The sequence below is a fragment of the Seriola dumerili genome, unplaced genomic scaffold (assembly GCF_002260705.1).
Source record: "Seriola dumerili isolate Sdu_G_001 unplaced genomic scaffold, Sdu_1.0 BDQW01000002.1, whole genome shotgun sequence".
Taxonomy (NCBI): Eukaryota; Metazoa; Chordata; class Actinopteri; order Carangiformes; family Carangidae; genus Seriola; species Seriola dumerili.
The window spans coordinates 4,111,373-4,127,482 of NW_019174257.1; the positions used below are offsets into that span (position 1 = coordinate 4,111,373).

Consider the following 16,110-nt stretch of genomic DNA (forward strand, 5'->3'; position numbering starts at 1 on the left):
ATATTGACTTGTTAAACAAAAATAGCAGGCAGCTGACTTAAAGGAAACTGCCAGTCTTTTAAAACGTTATTTGTTTAGCTGCGGTCGTCCTATGGGTCACTGTAACATTTTACTCGCTGACTTAATTGCAGAGATTTGGGGGTGTTTAAACACAGCTAGAAGTCCGGCTTAACAAACAACATGAACTGAGGGATAATGACACATACTGTAAATAAATCACCATCAGTTCAACTAATGTGACAAAAAAAAAATCGGTTTTGGAATCTAAAATATTGTATGTGAAGTAATATGTTTGTCCCGACTCTCTCTCCAACATTTTGGTTGAGAACTCTGAATATCTGACCATGACAGGCCAGACTTCCACGCAGTGTGCTGTGGATATTGACGTCACCCTGAAATCAATTTTTTTTTTTACCTTTTAAAATGCAGCATCCCACCTGTAGGACACTTCGGCCTTGTTAGTGCTACTTTAAGTGTGTGTTTTGGTCTGTACCGGTTTCAGTCTTCACACAACCTTGGTAAATTATACATCGTTTGAAAGCTGTAAGTCTCCTGATTCTATCAGACTGTGCAAAGTATTTTAGGGTCATCCATATCACTGCTGCAGTTGTTGACGTAGAATTGGTTCAGACTTGTGGCTATAGCTCCAAAGTGTTTTCTATTCAAAAGGTGCAACTACAGGCATTATATTCCCTTTTTATGCCAAAAGAAGTAGGCCAGGCAAAACACTTTCTCATATGTTTGTGCCTCTGTAACTATGACTTTTTTTCTTTTTCTTATTTCTTGCTCTACTCATTCTGAGTTTTTGGTTGTAGAGAGTTACCTTTCAAAGAATACCAGTGTTGTGACTGTAGTCAAAAGGATTTCAGAACAGTTTTTTATTTTGGTTACATTATTGTCAAGCTTGTGCACAAAAATGGGGGGGCATCTGTATACAGGTTAATGTTGTTTGGTGACCTGCTCACCATTGTGTAGTCACAGTTATCACTGCTATTGTCATGTGTGTTCATGTTTCCAATGGTATAAGGTTTTTTTTGGGGTTTTGTGGTTGGTTTCAGTACATTTCCTCTTGATTTACCTTTAAGGGATAATCCTCTTGTAAGACTCAAAATAATCACTATGTCATTTGTGACATCCATTACCATCATCTATTGTGGGTTGTGATCTACAGTACAGTACTGACTGTAGGGGATGCTTGATCTAAATTATAAGACACTGGACAGCAGGACAAACCTTTTTGCAAATAATTTTTATGGTACTTACTTACCTCCCATATAAATTCAGTTTTGCCACATGTGCCATATGAAAGGTCTGATAATCACTAGAAAGCATTTGAAAGCAATGCTCATCATTGGCTATAACAGATATTTTAACATCAACAACTCAACCAAATACTACTACTAATAATAATAATCAGCTAAAGGATGTGCAGTTAAACTGCTATTATTTATTATACCTGTGGATAACAGCATTAAGTACAACACACTTCTAGACTGTTTAACTACAAAAAGCAATAGATATTTAGCAGAAATTACACACTCAAGAATACCACTTAAACACTATTATAAACAGTACACAGGGCTGACAAGCATTTTTGTCATGAGAACAGAGCAATTTCTGATCATATATAGAATTTATAATCTGATATGAATATTTACTCTAAATACAGTGTAGTTTACCCCTTACATGACAGACATTTATAACAGGATATTCAATTTTCCATCATCTTAAATACATCATAACTTTTATACACATTGGTCCATTTTTAATGTCTTGACACTGCCTCTGTAGCTTGTGCCTCGCCTGTGTGTTAATATACAAATACAGATGCTTTTGTTAAGACCCTGCCACTGAGTTCCACATTTTCTTACTGTACACAACCAACAATATAAGTTTTCAGCCTCGCTCTGGCTTGGATCAACTTTTGTATTCATCAGTTCTCCTGGTTCGTCTCAATTTGTGAATAGCAGGATTTTTGTAGACTGTATCATCATCATCATTTAAATTTAGAGTGTTTTCCTAAATGGAATAAAGTGCTTACAAAGAATATGTTTTCATTTAAATGGTTTTTGTACAATGAATATTAATTGCCATTCATGCTGGCAAACTGAAGTCTACTTTCCTGCACTTTTTTCCTATGGCTTGAGAATGCCATGAATTCATGTCTGCTCAGGCTTGTTTGAAACATGCCACTGCAAGACATTTGGAGTTTGACTTCAGTATGTGATTTGCTGAGTTACAGATAAAGTTTTCAAAAGCTGAATAGTAACACTAACACTGCAGTCTGACAGTTTCAGCGGAAGAGTGTGCTTTTTTTCCCCCTGCAGTTCCTCCGCTCAGACTATTTTAGGTATTTAACAGATGCACCTGTTGTAAGTGGATGTTAATGACAGCTGATGGATGCAGTGACTTAAAACAGGACAGTCTTTCTAAACACCATGCCACCCTGCCAACAATACGTCCTTGACAAACCCCTTAAGTTGAAAAAGTTGTCTCATCTTTCACCCTCACTTCTCCATCCTCTGCCTCGCCTTCGACGACAGCGGTTCCATTGCTGACTGGCGCATCACTCAGGGTGCTGCGGAGCGTCACCCGAGTGACGCTGAGCGAGTATTTTCTAGGAGCGATGTGATGTGGCCGATGGCACATGACCTCCTTGAACATTTCTCGAAAGCGTGTGGACATGAGGTTGTACAGGATTGGGTTGACTGCTGAGCTGAGGTAGAAAAACACTCCAGAGATGATGTGCACGTACTCAAAGATTTCCAGATGGTAGACACTCCAGTCACTGATAAAACTCCACATGAGTCGGTCAGTGTGGAACGGGGCCCAGCAGATCCCGAAAACCACCACTAAAACGACTGGAAAGAACAACAAGAGAGAGGAAAAGACAATGAGAGACACAGTTAGAGGGCATTTTAATAGCAGTACATTGATTAATGTTCTCAACATGCTCTCTCTGCTCTCAATTAAATTGTCCCTCTGGGGGCTGTGTGTGCAGAGGATCTTTGTACTGGGCTCACAGCTGCTGATTTGGTTTTGTACCTAAGTGTTTAACACATTTTTAGGCTCATAATTGAAAAATACTCCTTTGAGGTCCTTGTTCATATCATCGTATGGGTCCCAGTTCGTCCCTGACACTTGTTGTTTGAGTGGTCCTCATGCAAAAGCCTGACTGTGGGATATGACACAACACAACATCAGAAACCAAGAGCAGAACAAAAACTATGCATAAAGATCGAAGGGGGGAATTTTTCAAAATGCCAGCCTACATTTCCAACTCTCACACTGCTTTGATACTTAAATGCGCATTTTATTTGAGGGAGACATTACTCTGTCTCTCAGAGTTCTTTAATGGAAAAACTGTGCCCAAAAATGACTGAATTTACAACGGATTTTAGTAAGAGACTGCAATGAAGGGCTGTGTACTGCTCCCTGCAAGCTCTTTCAAAGTTCCACAGCCAAAGTAGCATTAACGTTTTCTTATAGCTTTGCCATTTTTGTGGTACTGTTATAAGTACTCAACAATAATTCATGCAATTATGTAGAATAGGGCTATCAAGGCTATATTGTCTTACAGTACATGACTTATCCCCTTAAACATGATCCCTGCCCTACACCTGACTGGACAAATGCACCACACACTGAGATTCATCTTGTCTTCCAGTTTTAAACCTGAACAATTACGGCAGCTGTTTTGGACATGTGGAAAATCTATTGAACTACTCACTGAAATCAGTTTTCACAGACTTGAGGTAACAAATATGGCATGGTGAATTTACTGTATATCTGTAACACTGCTCCAAAGCTTCAAGAGGTGACGATTTATGTAACCATCTGTATATAAAACTCAGCTTGTGAGATGTCTTCCTGTCTGTGGTTAGAGGTAAAACAGTTGCTTTGTAGAGTCACATATACTGTACATCAACATATCTAATGGAACACTATATGTGCCTTGGCTTTGAATATTAATATAGAGATGTACCATATTCTGTGATATTATATAGTAAACAAGTTATTATTTTGGAAAATTTGTTACATATGTTATTCTACAGTATTTTACAGTAAATCTTCACAGACCAAACTGTATCCTGTACGGGGGGTTCAGGGGGGTTCAACTGTGTCTCAACATCTGTGCCTGTGAAGCCAAGCATCTGAGAGCATGTAAATCAATGTCATAGGATAATGTCAAGATAAGGTATAGATTAATACCTGCACACAACTCATGCTTAAGCACCATGAAGGATATTCACGTCTACCTTCCTTTCACCTTAGCCTCTGAGTGATACAAAAGCACACGCGGGCATTAAGCCTATATGACAGACTGTGACAAACCATAATAACATCTGCATGGTTGATGTCACCTTTAATAATGACAGCATCAATATTTATTTATGTTCATGAGCCTCAGTCATGTCTGGGGGAAATGTAACGCTGCATGGATCCTGCTTTTATCAACATTAGACACAGTTTCAAAGAAACAAATCAAGAGAATTTGAAAACTCAATCATACAGTTGCATCCGATTGTTGTCTCATTTCAGGAGTGAAATAGCAGCAGTAATACAATGAATTTTACATTTGTTTATAGTAAATAGACAGATAAACAACAGGTGTCAGGTGTGACTAATTTCTGATTTTCCATTCCTCCTAGGCCACAGTTGATTTATTTAGGGTTGCCACTAATGATTATATATATATTTTTATGATGAATCTTTTCTACAAATGTGAAAAAAGTGAAAGAAATCCCATTCTGTGAGCACAATGTGATGTTTTCAAATTGCTTTAGTCCCACCAACAAACTGTTCAGACCAATAGATGTTCAATAGCACAAACGGAAATCCTTACATTTAAGAAGATGTAACCAGAGACTATTTGGCATTTGTGCTTGATAAATTACTTGGAAATACTAATGAACTATCAAAATTGTTCACCATTCATTTTCCCTCAACAAAATGATCAGCAACACATTTATTTGAATTTGCTCTTGGCAAATTTTTGTTTCTTGCTGCTGGTCAACCCACCCACTTCATTTAGAGGAATTTTCTGCATCGCATAGAAAATAAATGGGAGCCAGTGTTTCACTTAGTTTGTGCTAGGTAGATTGTGGGGTGGTGTCTTTAAGAAGGTGATTTAAGGTGAGGTGATTTTGGCCAGTAGCCATATTGAGTAGCACAGCCAGGTGATGCACACTGGCCCAAAAAGCTTTTCTTTTTTTTTTTCCAAGCACAATCATTACACATTACCTACAAAACTATGGCTTTGACATATCAGCAGGGTTTGATACTCACACAACATTTTAGTGACCTGGCGGCGACGCGCTTTCTGCTGCTGCGTACGGACGCTGCAGAAGCTGTCCTGTCCAATGCCAGACTTCGCCTCCAGTGCCTGATGCAGCTTTTCGCGCTTCAGCTGCAGCCCGATGAGCATGTAGAGAGCACTGATGGTGAGCATGGGCAGAATGAAAAATAGCAAAGTGGTCACCTGGATGGTCAGATTGTACATCCAGCGTGGTTTCACCACTGTACAGGTTGCCGAGTTAGGGATCACCACATTTATGCTCCCTTCAGGGCAGGTGAAGGGACAGTGAGCGATGCTGATCCCATGCAGACTTGTGTTGGGAATGGCACACAGCACCGACAGACCCCACACCGTAAGGATGACCCGTTTGGCATGGGTGCGTGTCACAACGTACTTTGCTCGCAGTGGGTGCACCACAGCAATGTAACGCTCCACACTCAGCGCTGTCACGTTTAGGATGGACGCCAAGCATACCGTCTCAAATAGGAAGGTTTTAAAGTAGCAACCTCCCTTCCCCAGTAGAAAAGGGTAGTTCTGCCATAGCTCGTACAGCTCCAGCGGCATGCCGAGCAGCAGCACCAGCAGGTCTGACACCGCCAGGCTGAACAGGTAGTAGTTTGTCGGTGTCCACATCACTTTGTTGCGTGCAATGACGGTACACGTCAGCACGTTCCCCACCACGCCTACCAAAAAGATGATCAGGTAGACGAGGCAGACGGGGAAGAACACAGGTGATCGAGGAGGACCCAGATGTATTTCCAGGTACTTGTCCTCCGTCAAACATGCACCACCCAGATCGCTGTAGTTTCTGTTAATGCCAGGCGTCAGGTTGGTACCTTTTTCACCCATTGGATCAGAGGAGCAGTTTAAAGTTGACATCCTGCTGAAGTAGTCACAGTAGACTCGCTCTCTGAGGACGAAAAAGAAAAAGAAAAAGAAAAAAAAGATTAAACAGTCATCTGCATTAAACGCTGTTTTAGAGCAAGAGTTTTGAGCAGACTCACACAAGAATATGACATTCATACAAAACTGGTTTCCAGTTATAGTTGAAATAAATAGGAATCAAAGTTTTGTTGATCACTGCAAATGTGTGCCATCAACAAATGAGGAAGGAGTTGTTTTACATTTTGACATTCATCTCTTCCTGACCAATTCCCCCAAACTGAATTAGATTAGCTATGACTGCTGTTTCTGCCAATGAGTTTTGAATTCACTACTGACAGAAGACAGAGTGATTGAAAGAGCTTGAATTGCCATCTGTTTCCTGCCCCTGTAGTAGAGCTCAAAATCTTCAGAAGCTTTCCTTAAATGAACTCAAACATGCAGAATCTTCTTGAAACTGACTTGCGAAGTAACATCATAAGAGAGAATGTTTGGCTTCAGCAGGCAGCTGTTTTCAGCGAGAAAGCTCTGATAAACCTACTGCATGCTACCTGTCCAGCAGCAAAAGACAGACGGACAAAGTTAGAGATTAGCTGGTGAACACAGTGGAGCATTTAGCAGATCAAGAGCTTGATATATTTCCCTGGAGTAGGTGGAGACCTCAATAGAGTAGAAAGGAGATTAAATTTGACTTACTGTGCATTCACCTGAAACAAGAACTCAAATGAATGCAAATGTCACTCTATGTGTAACAGCTGGTTGAACCACCTTCAACTGGCCAAAAAATTCAGGTTTGAAAATAGAACACTAATAAATAGTATATATTTATAGGGCAGTTGGACATTGCAGTTTTTAAGTACATATTAAATGGACCTGCACTTATATAACGATTTTCTCATCTTATTGACCACTCAAAGCACTTTACAGTAATTTCCACATTTACCCATTATAAAAGACAATAAAATGTCTTGTGTGATATTCTTATTATTATTCTCTTTACATTGCCCCCTTTGAAGCTCAGTGGGTGCAGCACGGTAGTGTCATTAACAGTGGTGGGTGTTCCGTTCCTTTTGTGACTCAATACATAATGAATGGCAGGGGTGCTGCTCGGAGTTTATTTCTCAGTGGAGAGATCTATTCTATTAGCTGCACTGTATGTACTCACTGCACCGATTCACTAGATTTAAGTGGCCCAGGATGGTAGATGTAATAGTATTATGTACCCTGTGTCACATCCTGTAGGGAGCCAAATTCTCCTCTATGTTCATTAGGCTACTTATTTAGGGCAGATTCACTGAACACACATTAACACTGGAAAGTTGCCAAATTCAACCAGTCAGCTTTGTTGGCGCCTAAGCAGCTGCGTATTGATTTATATAGAATGATTTAATATTTAGGGGAATATGTTAATTTGATGTCTTGCTGTGAATATCTATACCAATCTCACGCCTGTACGGAAAATATGAAGCTACAGCCAGCAGCCAGTTAGCTTAATTTAGCATAACATTTTTTAACTTGTTTGTTTAGTTCATCCTTTGCTGAGTGGTATCAATCTTCTCATCTAAATCTCAGCAAGAAATAAGACAATTTTCTGAAAATGTCTAACTACCTGTATTCCTTCATAGGCACCTCAACATTAATAATGGAGTGCTAGCACTGCACTTTCACTACCTGGACCAGATTCATTCTGTCAGTGTGGGGATCAAACTGGGAACCTGTCTATAACCTTTAGGCCACTGCTTGAGCATTACAGGTGCAGGGACAGATCAGCAGATTCTCACTGCCAGCAGTATGTCCTCTAAAAGTACTGTACCTGCTGTTCAAAGGAACACACATCAGAAAGCAGGGACTCATTATATGTGAAATCTTTGGAGGCCTTTGATGCTACCGTCGAGCGAAAGTAATATTGATAATAATAATAATTATATTCCTGGGTGAAGGGCTTTATGGGAACTTGGTCAAGATGAAAGTTAATAACATCAGTCATGGTGATAATTCCATAAATTAATGACTGTTTGCATGTAAAGGATTTTTTTATATTTTATTAGGTTGTAAGTTCATTACATAAAGGAAATTTGATTAGGCTTTACAGAAGACCTTCTGGGAAGGATTTAAAAAGGGATGTTGCAGGATTTCTGTAAGATGCAACAGCAGATTTGCATTCTGAACATTTCAACATGATGCAGTGATTCAAAAAAAAAAAGAAGTATTTATTGCTAAGTGTTTGAATATCATTCTTGAGTTGACATATTGAAATAAGAACCAGTCCATCAGCTGAATATAAATTTGGAGGTAATGATGTAATGATATTTACATTTTACCAAGTCAGAGCTAGATAATGAGAAATGAGACAGAAAAAGGCTTTTCTGCCGGGAACATGAGTGACTGTTGATGAGGAGCAGGAAAACACAACAAAGATTTTACCATACATTTACATACATCAGTCAGAGGTCTTTTTTGTCTCTGGCACAGAGTTTCTGTGTTATGTATTCCATCAGGATGCATCTTGTGTCTGTTGACTGTCAGTCTTGTCAATAATTGAGCTTGAAACTCAATCTCTGGTAAAGCATGTTTGTAGTGTATTGCAACACCACGTCCACTGCATTAAAACAAACTGCATAACAATTCCCCTGTGGCTTCAGAGTGCAGCCACTACTGTGCCATAAATGAGTTCTCTTGTCAATAGGAATTCCATACCCAATCTCCATCAGGCCAATTGTTATGTGCACACTCAGGATTGAGCTATAGGAAGCAACAACTTGTTAGTATTCTGACCAGGGCATTCCAAGGAATGATATAGTATGCTTTATAAATATAGATCCACCACTTTAATGAATGTTTCAGTACAGGATCTTCAGTGGATGTGATGCATATATGGATGACGCATCTTGTCTTCCACATGAACATTCCACTTTTCATTCCAGAAACCTATTTCCACAGTCTCAGTAACTCTAGATTATTTTTATTTTAATATTTACATACTAAATACTCACTAATCACTTTATCTTAACTGTCTTCTGTACAGAAAATGCCAAGTAATAAATGATCATGCTCTATTTTCAGACAGTTGTCTTTAGAAGCATGTCTTTTGATGCTTCTGAAGTTAGATAATTGACATGTCCACCTGAGAGTTACGGCATGTTTTCACCTAAAATGAGTGAAACAAATTCCTATCATGTATCATCTTAAAACTAGTGAATGGAAGGGATTTGAAACTGTTGCATTTAATCGCCTGTTGGCCACCAATGAAAATCTCTGCGGTTAGGTGGTAGATTGGATTTTATCCCCATGGGGAAACTCATGAATGTAATGATTGAAGGCAACTAGCTACAGCACAGACTAAAATGCAAGACTTTCATGTCAGCTCTGTCCGTTTAAGTCCTCCCTACAGTGAACAGCTCGGTACAAAGAGTATGTTGATCCAGTGACTGTAGAGGAGCTTTCACTCTGACACAAAAATGCATATCCAGCCTACAACAGGTAACACTCCTTATGTCTAAGAAAAACATCCATCGCCTTGCCCAGAAGCTGCTGCCATCTGTCACTATCATCGTCCCCAGAGTGCAGACATCTCTGTGCTTTCCTTTTTCTCGGGAATGATGTCATGAATAATCCAAATCACAAGCCCAAATCACATGCATCTGCCTTTAGAAAAGTCAACAGACCACAATAACATCCTGCTTCAGCTTTTGCACTGACGGCCACATGGCACTGCTTCCTATGAGAGTCAAAAATGGCATTACATTTTGGGGCGAAATCGGTTTAAGTACGTGAAGTGCATGAATGCGTAGTCCTGCTTGCTGTGCTTTAATTAACTTTTAACTACATGTAGTCTGCAGTAATTTAAAAAACTCTGAATAGAGATTCTTGAGAAATTTTAGCTTTCACCTTAATAACAACGCAGACATTTTTCTGATCCTTTGTTTAGTGCACTGGTAACACAGAACATCCCTGTTTCTCTGTTCTGTTCATGCTGCACCTTTCATGACTCAAAATTAGGACTCCAATATGTTGTGCTTTTCTGGCCACTATGATTGTTTTTTTTTATATTTACAGTTATTTATTTATATTAAGCGTTGTTAAAAAAGGAATATTCACTTTGCTATTGTATGATTTTTGACTTAATCTGTCACCAGTACATTTGCATTCAGAAAGGCAGATGAAATCAAATAACTTTTGGATTTGGGTTTTAAGACAGATGCATTTATTTCACATTGTTTTGTAGTTTTTGCACTCTGATTACATTTCAATGGTCTTAGGTCAATTACTTTTTTCCCCCACAATCCACTTAAGCTGAATTTGGCATTGCTTTAACAGAAAGTCACCACTTAGATAAATGAAGGTGATGGATAAGACATAAATTAAATTATAGCCTCAGCTTGGTAGTTTAGGTTTCCTTTCAAATGGTTGAATATTAAAGTAACATTAATATCAAATAATGCAAAGTGCCCCTGATCAGAAACATTAATAAATCAAGTTATTTATTGAAAAAATGTTTAATAGAATGTTATTGTAATCACTGTTTATACAGTGTAGATCTGAGCTGTATTATGAGCCACTACATGTTCACTTTATTATATTAGTTTTACATGAAATCTGTTTTTTAACCTCATAATATAAACCTGGCATTAAAAAAAAGTTTAAAAAACGTGAATGACAAAAAATAATAGGTTAATGAATTGGTTTGTTACATGAAGACATGTAAAACACTGTCACCAGGATCCTCACGATGTTTGAGGCACTGACTGATTTCTACAGGAAATAGTGGCTATACATGACAGTGATTTTAGTCCAGAACTCTTATTATCTAGTTTTCCAAAGAGTATAAATCTTCTTACCTCTAATGCGTTCCCTTGTTGTTTTTCCCTGATGTAAACACAGATTAGTGTCTTGAGAGGTGTGTGAACAATGATCTGCTCTCTCCGCACACTCTCCTTCTGGTCTGTCGCTCTCTCTCCTCAAGCCCCACTCACAATCACACACATACATACACTACACTCACACACACACTCTCTCTCTCTCTCTCTCTCTCTCTCTCATCCTCCCTCACCTCCACCCTCTCTATACTACACATGAACACGCAGACATTCAAATTTACATTTATAATTCTGCCCGCAGTATAATTACTGTAATTTTAATAGGGTAGTATATGAGCTGTGTGACTTGAGGCACTGTTCCTTCACTGCTGAGAACCCCCTGCGTGGATATTGAGCTTTCAGTCTGATAGTAGTGTAGTATACATTATTTCTCACACAATTCTTTTGGTGGAGTTTTTTGGGGTTTTTCTTTTTGCTGATGTAACCAAACTGACCTCTTCTCTACCCATTAGTCGCTCACAAAATGATAGACACTGATAAGGTGTTCCTTTGAGGTGTTAGAGAAGGTTATTCTTATCAAATATGTCTATGTCACATGCACCAAACGTATAATCAGCACAGTTAGCTCCACCTTACACACCCTCTAATTTTGGGCTGATTGATTGGCTTCTCTGGGGCAATTGGCCATAAAGAGGAAGCACAGTCACAACAGGTGTGCGACTGTATGTGTGCTGTCTAATTCTGCTCCTGAGGCAAGAGAGGAGTTTGCATCTATATGTTCCAAACTTGCCCGCTATGGGATTCTGTAAGGAGTCTCGGAGTTATTTTTTATCAGGATATGGCTGTAAAACTCCCACATGAAACAAACTTCAACGACTGCCTTTTTCACCTATGCAGCGTTGTAAAAATCAAGCGCGCCCTGTCTGAAGGAGGATGCAGAAAAACTAGTCCATGCTTTTGTAATTTCTTGGCTGGATTATTGCAATTCCTTATTATCAGGCTGCCCCAACAAGTCTCTAAAGATTCTCCATCTGATCCAGAATGCTGCAGCACGAGTACTTACAGAAACTAGGAAAAGAGATCATATTTCTCTCGTGTTAGCTTCACTGCACTGGCTCCCCATTAAATCCAGAATTTTAAATCCTCCTCACCTACAAAGCCCGTAATGGTCAGGCACCGTAAAAGCTTAAAGAACTCATAGTACTCTATTCCCCCACTAGAACACTGTACTCCTGGCAGGCTGACTTGTGGTTCCTAGAGTCTCCTAGGATTGAGAGCGAGGCAGAGCCTTGAGATGTCAGGCTCCACTTCTGTGGAACCATCTTTGACATCTGAGACAGCCATCTCCAGGTTTAAGAGTAGGCTTAAAACTTTCCTTTTTGATAAGCTTATGGCTGGCTCCAGCTGCCAGGGGACTTCCCATGATGCACTGAGCTCCTCTTTCTTCCTCTCCCTCTCCATCTCCATTCATATCCCATTAATGCTCGTTACTAACTCAGCATCTTCTCTCTCCCATAGTTTGGTGCTTTCTCATCTCTCTCTTCGCTCCTCCTGTTGCTTTCTGCAGGTTTTTGGGAGCTGTACAATCTGAATCTGTGATTGCAAGCCTCCTTCTGCCCCCATATCCCAGCTCTCAACACCCACTGCCACAATCAGTACTACTATTATTATTATTACTATACATCACTATGTGGAACTTGCATTGTGCAGCCTGGCACAGTTCTCATCTACCTTCACTTTGTTGTGGCAAAATGATTTTCAAGACAGCTCATGTTCACCACATGTTCCTGACCATCATGAGTCCTTTTCAGGTGCACAGCAAAAGCTGAACAGATTAATGGTGTCCATTCAATCGACACTAGTATTTATCATCCCCAGACAGATGGCCTAATGACGAAATTAACAGAGGAGAGAGAAGTAGAGCAACACAGTACCCTTGGCCTCAAAGCATGGAGGAGATCAATGTCTGTCTTTCTGCTTACATCAGTAATGGAGAGAGATAAGTTTGGGCCGGAGGCTGTGAAACCAGATAATCTGCCCTCTAACCATCTTCCGCTGACCCACACAGCTGATGTGGAGTTGCTCCAACAACGATTGATTTGCTGGTCTATTCGCTGTCGGCAAAACTGTAAAGGTGGCAATCCCATCATAGTACACAAGTCTGACTCTGTGTGTGGATTTCCACATTGCCGAGGCCATTTTGCAGTAACTCATTGGGTTGGGTCAATGGCACCATTGTTATTGACAGCTGGGAGCAGCATCTGCAGGTGGCCGAGGGCAGGTGCTCCTCCTGCAGATAAGACAGCTGTCAGTGGGGTTTGCCCGAGGCCCTATCTTTGTGGCATTGACCAGTAAATTAACTGATTTCACTCAGATGTGCTCCAGCTCTGGTTAAGTGGACTGAACGGGGCCAAAAGGCATTTAAAAACCTGTCAATTTGTTTGATTGTGCTGACTGACCCTTCATTTGCAGTATTTCTCTCACAGTGAGGCAGCAGTGTCGGGCACAGTGCTGCAGTTTCAGCTGCTGTCAGTCAGTAATTAGTGCCCATGTCTGTTTATCATTCCTCCTGTGAGTCTGGCAAGCACCAGACCACACTTTGCAGGAGTGTCTCCTGAAATAAAACATGTCCGCTGTGATTTTGTCATTTCTATCCCATCTTGTGTTAACTGCACTTTTTTTTAGTTGTTAAATTAATATTAACATTTTGTGGAACAGGTTTCACAGATTTGTTCTCAAACCTTCAGAATATTTTTTGAGACGACTCCAAATTCACGCTTGTTTAAAGTGTGAGAACTTTATTCAGAATTTAACATCATGTGCACAATTGGAGCCATATGTGAACATACTTTTGTTTCAATGAACAGTCAACAACTGACAGCTTGGGAAACATGGTGGTTTTGACCTGAATCGACAATCAATATTTCATCTCAGTGCATCCAGTACACAGTGGTCCAAAATGTGTTTAGCGTGGCTTTGCATTAACATGTTTGTGAGCCAGGGAGGGAGCCAATGCCTGTACAAACTGTAGAAATATTTCTTCCAGCAACTTCAAAGATGTTTTGTTTAAACATTTTATCTTTCTTATTTAACATATGAGGAATTATAAATCAGAGACTGTGGTTTTAAGATTAGATAAATGCTTAAGATATGTTATTTCTTGATCAGAAACTGGTGTGCACGCAGCAAGGTTTTGATTGTTCGATGGAAATCTATAAAACATTCACTTGACCTCTTGCGGTACAACTCATTATCGTAACACAAACATTCACAGTTAATGTTTTTTCACTTTTGATGCAGCTGAGCAGCTTTTCTTTTTACTGCTCACCAAAAGTCACTGTGTCTGTTCTAAATCCTGCCTTGTTTACAACCATCTTGACTATAGCTTCCAGGTGTTTTACTGTATTTCTTGGTTTATTACTGCCAGTCAGGGCAATGTGTGAAACCATTTGCAGGAGAGTGTGTTACAAATCATAAAACGTGGAACAGCTCATAAATAAACAGCTCCATAGCAATAGTAGAGGTCAAAAACTCCACAGGCATCCTTTAAGCCATGCAGGCTAATTGTCCTGTACCGACTGTATCTCTGTGCTGGACGAGATCACATCGATACAGATCCATCTGCCTGTGTTGGATGGCAAAAAGTGTTTTTCCCAAATGTGAGTGTTGGCCCTCTAAATAGAAATAATTACAAGGAAGACAATATTCACAAATTGCTTGTGTCAGGTTTGGAAAATTAGCATTTACTGTTTCAATATCAGATGAAATGGAAGGACATTTTGAACCACAAGAGACAGCATCACTTCTTCATTGCCTGCAGGTTTGCAGCTTCTTTTATTTGTCTCTCTGTCTTCACCTTCATTAATCCGACTCTCACCCAATTCTCTCTTATTTTATTGTCCTCTCTTTCTTGTCATGCACAGAGGAAACAAGGTGCCTCTCAACAGATAGAGAAATATACAGATTATCCTCATCTGACCCAAATCGTACTTGGTTTTGTTGTCATGAGAGGGGACATCCTGAAAGCTCTGTCAGTTACTTCACCTCAGAGAAAGCATCGCTCAAAAATAAAGGGGCCAGATTCAAAGTGAAAATGAAAAATCTCATGATATGCCCCAATTACTTCTGCTCCATGCTTTTATCAAACCTCGCTTGTGGCTTTATGCACTTCAGATTAATTTTCCATTTTATCCATTCGTTTTAATGTCGCTTAGTCCCACATCTTACGGGTTAGGTGACTGGTTTATGTAAGTGCTGAAGCTCCTAATGTGCCATCAGTGTATTTTAGTGATGTTCAGCTGTCTTCTGAGCGTAAATGGATCTTTGTAATGTTTTATTCAATCTCTGGAGTGTTTACTTCTTCATTTTGATTTGGTGGAGCTGGTGATGAAAACGACATCTGGACATGTGAGTCTTAAGCTGTCACCTGATCCACATTATACTAATAGTTGATAGTGTAGTACCTTGTTGTGCTCTGTCATTAGCCATGCTTGGTGCGGGGCTACAGGGATTCAATTGTTTCAATTATGCTTGACCTCGTGGAATTGCTTTACCCTTTTTAATGAGCTGTTTTCATATTCATAATTTTTTTTTTTTTGGCCACCAGCTCTCTTGGAAGAAGCCACTTGATGTGCTACCCCATAATCCAATGAAGATATAACAAGGCCAATATAACATGTCCAAATAGGTTCGTCTTTAAAGGTCTATTAAAAAGGCCGGTTGCATTTCTTCACATTATCACACTTAAGGTGACCAGGTACAAGGTTGAGTTGCTTTGGATAGTAATTGGATGGGGCAGGATTATGAGGTGAATGTTGGAGGACATTTCAAACAGCATTTCTCTTTCATTTAAATTAAAGATGACATGTTGATTTTTATATAAATAAACAAAACAAAGTTTTAGTTTTTATTGTATCTCTCCCCAAAATGCATTGATTGTATCCTTGAGGTTAAACAGGAGTCCACTCGTAAAAACAAACAAAAAAAAAGAAATGCTGCCATTGTGCTGCTAATGGTAAAAACCACACAGGGCACCTTTAACTTCATAGCATCATTCTTGGTAACTAAAGTCAGAAGCAGGGGCAGACTGAAACAATAATTCAGGCTGGGAAT

At 39.6% G+C, this 16,110-nt stretch overlaps 1 protein-coding gene across 1 annotated transcript; it reads right to left on the reverse strand.

The window, feature by feature from the left end:
- Positions 1-974: 974 nt before the first annotated feature.
- On the reverse strand, positions 975-6,727 carry nmur1 (neuromedin U receptor 1). Its single transcript, XM_022762402.1, has 3 exons — positions 6,723-6,727; positions 5,290-6,209; positions 975-2,861 (listed from the first exon to the last, which is right to left on the reverse strand). Exons 1-3 carry the CDS (start codon positions 6,725-6,727, stop codon positions 2,476-2,478), a joined length of 1,311 nt encoding a protein of 436 aa, XP_022618123.1. The 3' UTR covers positions 975-2,475.
- Between the last annotated feature and the right edge of the window lie 9,383 nt (positions 6,728-16,110).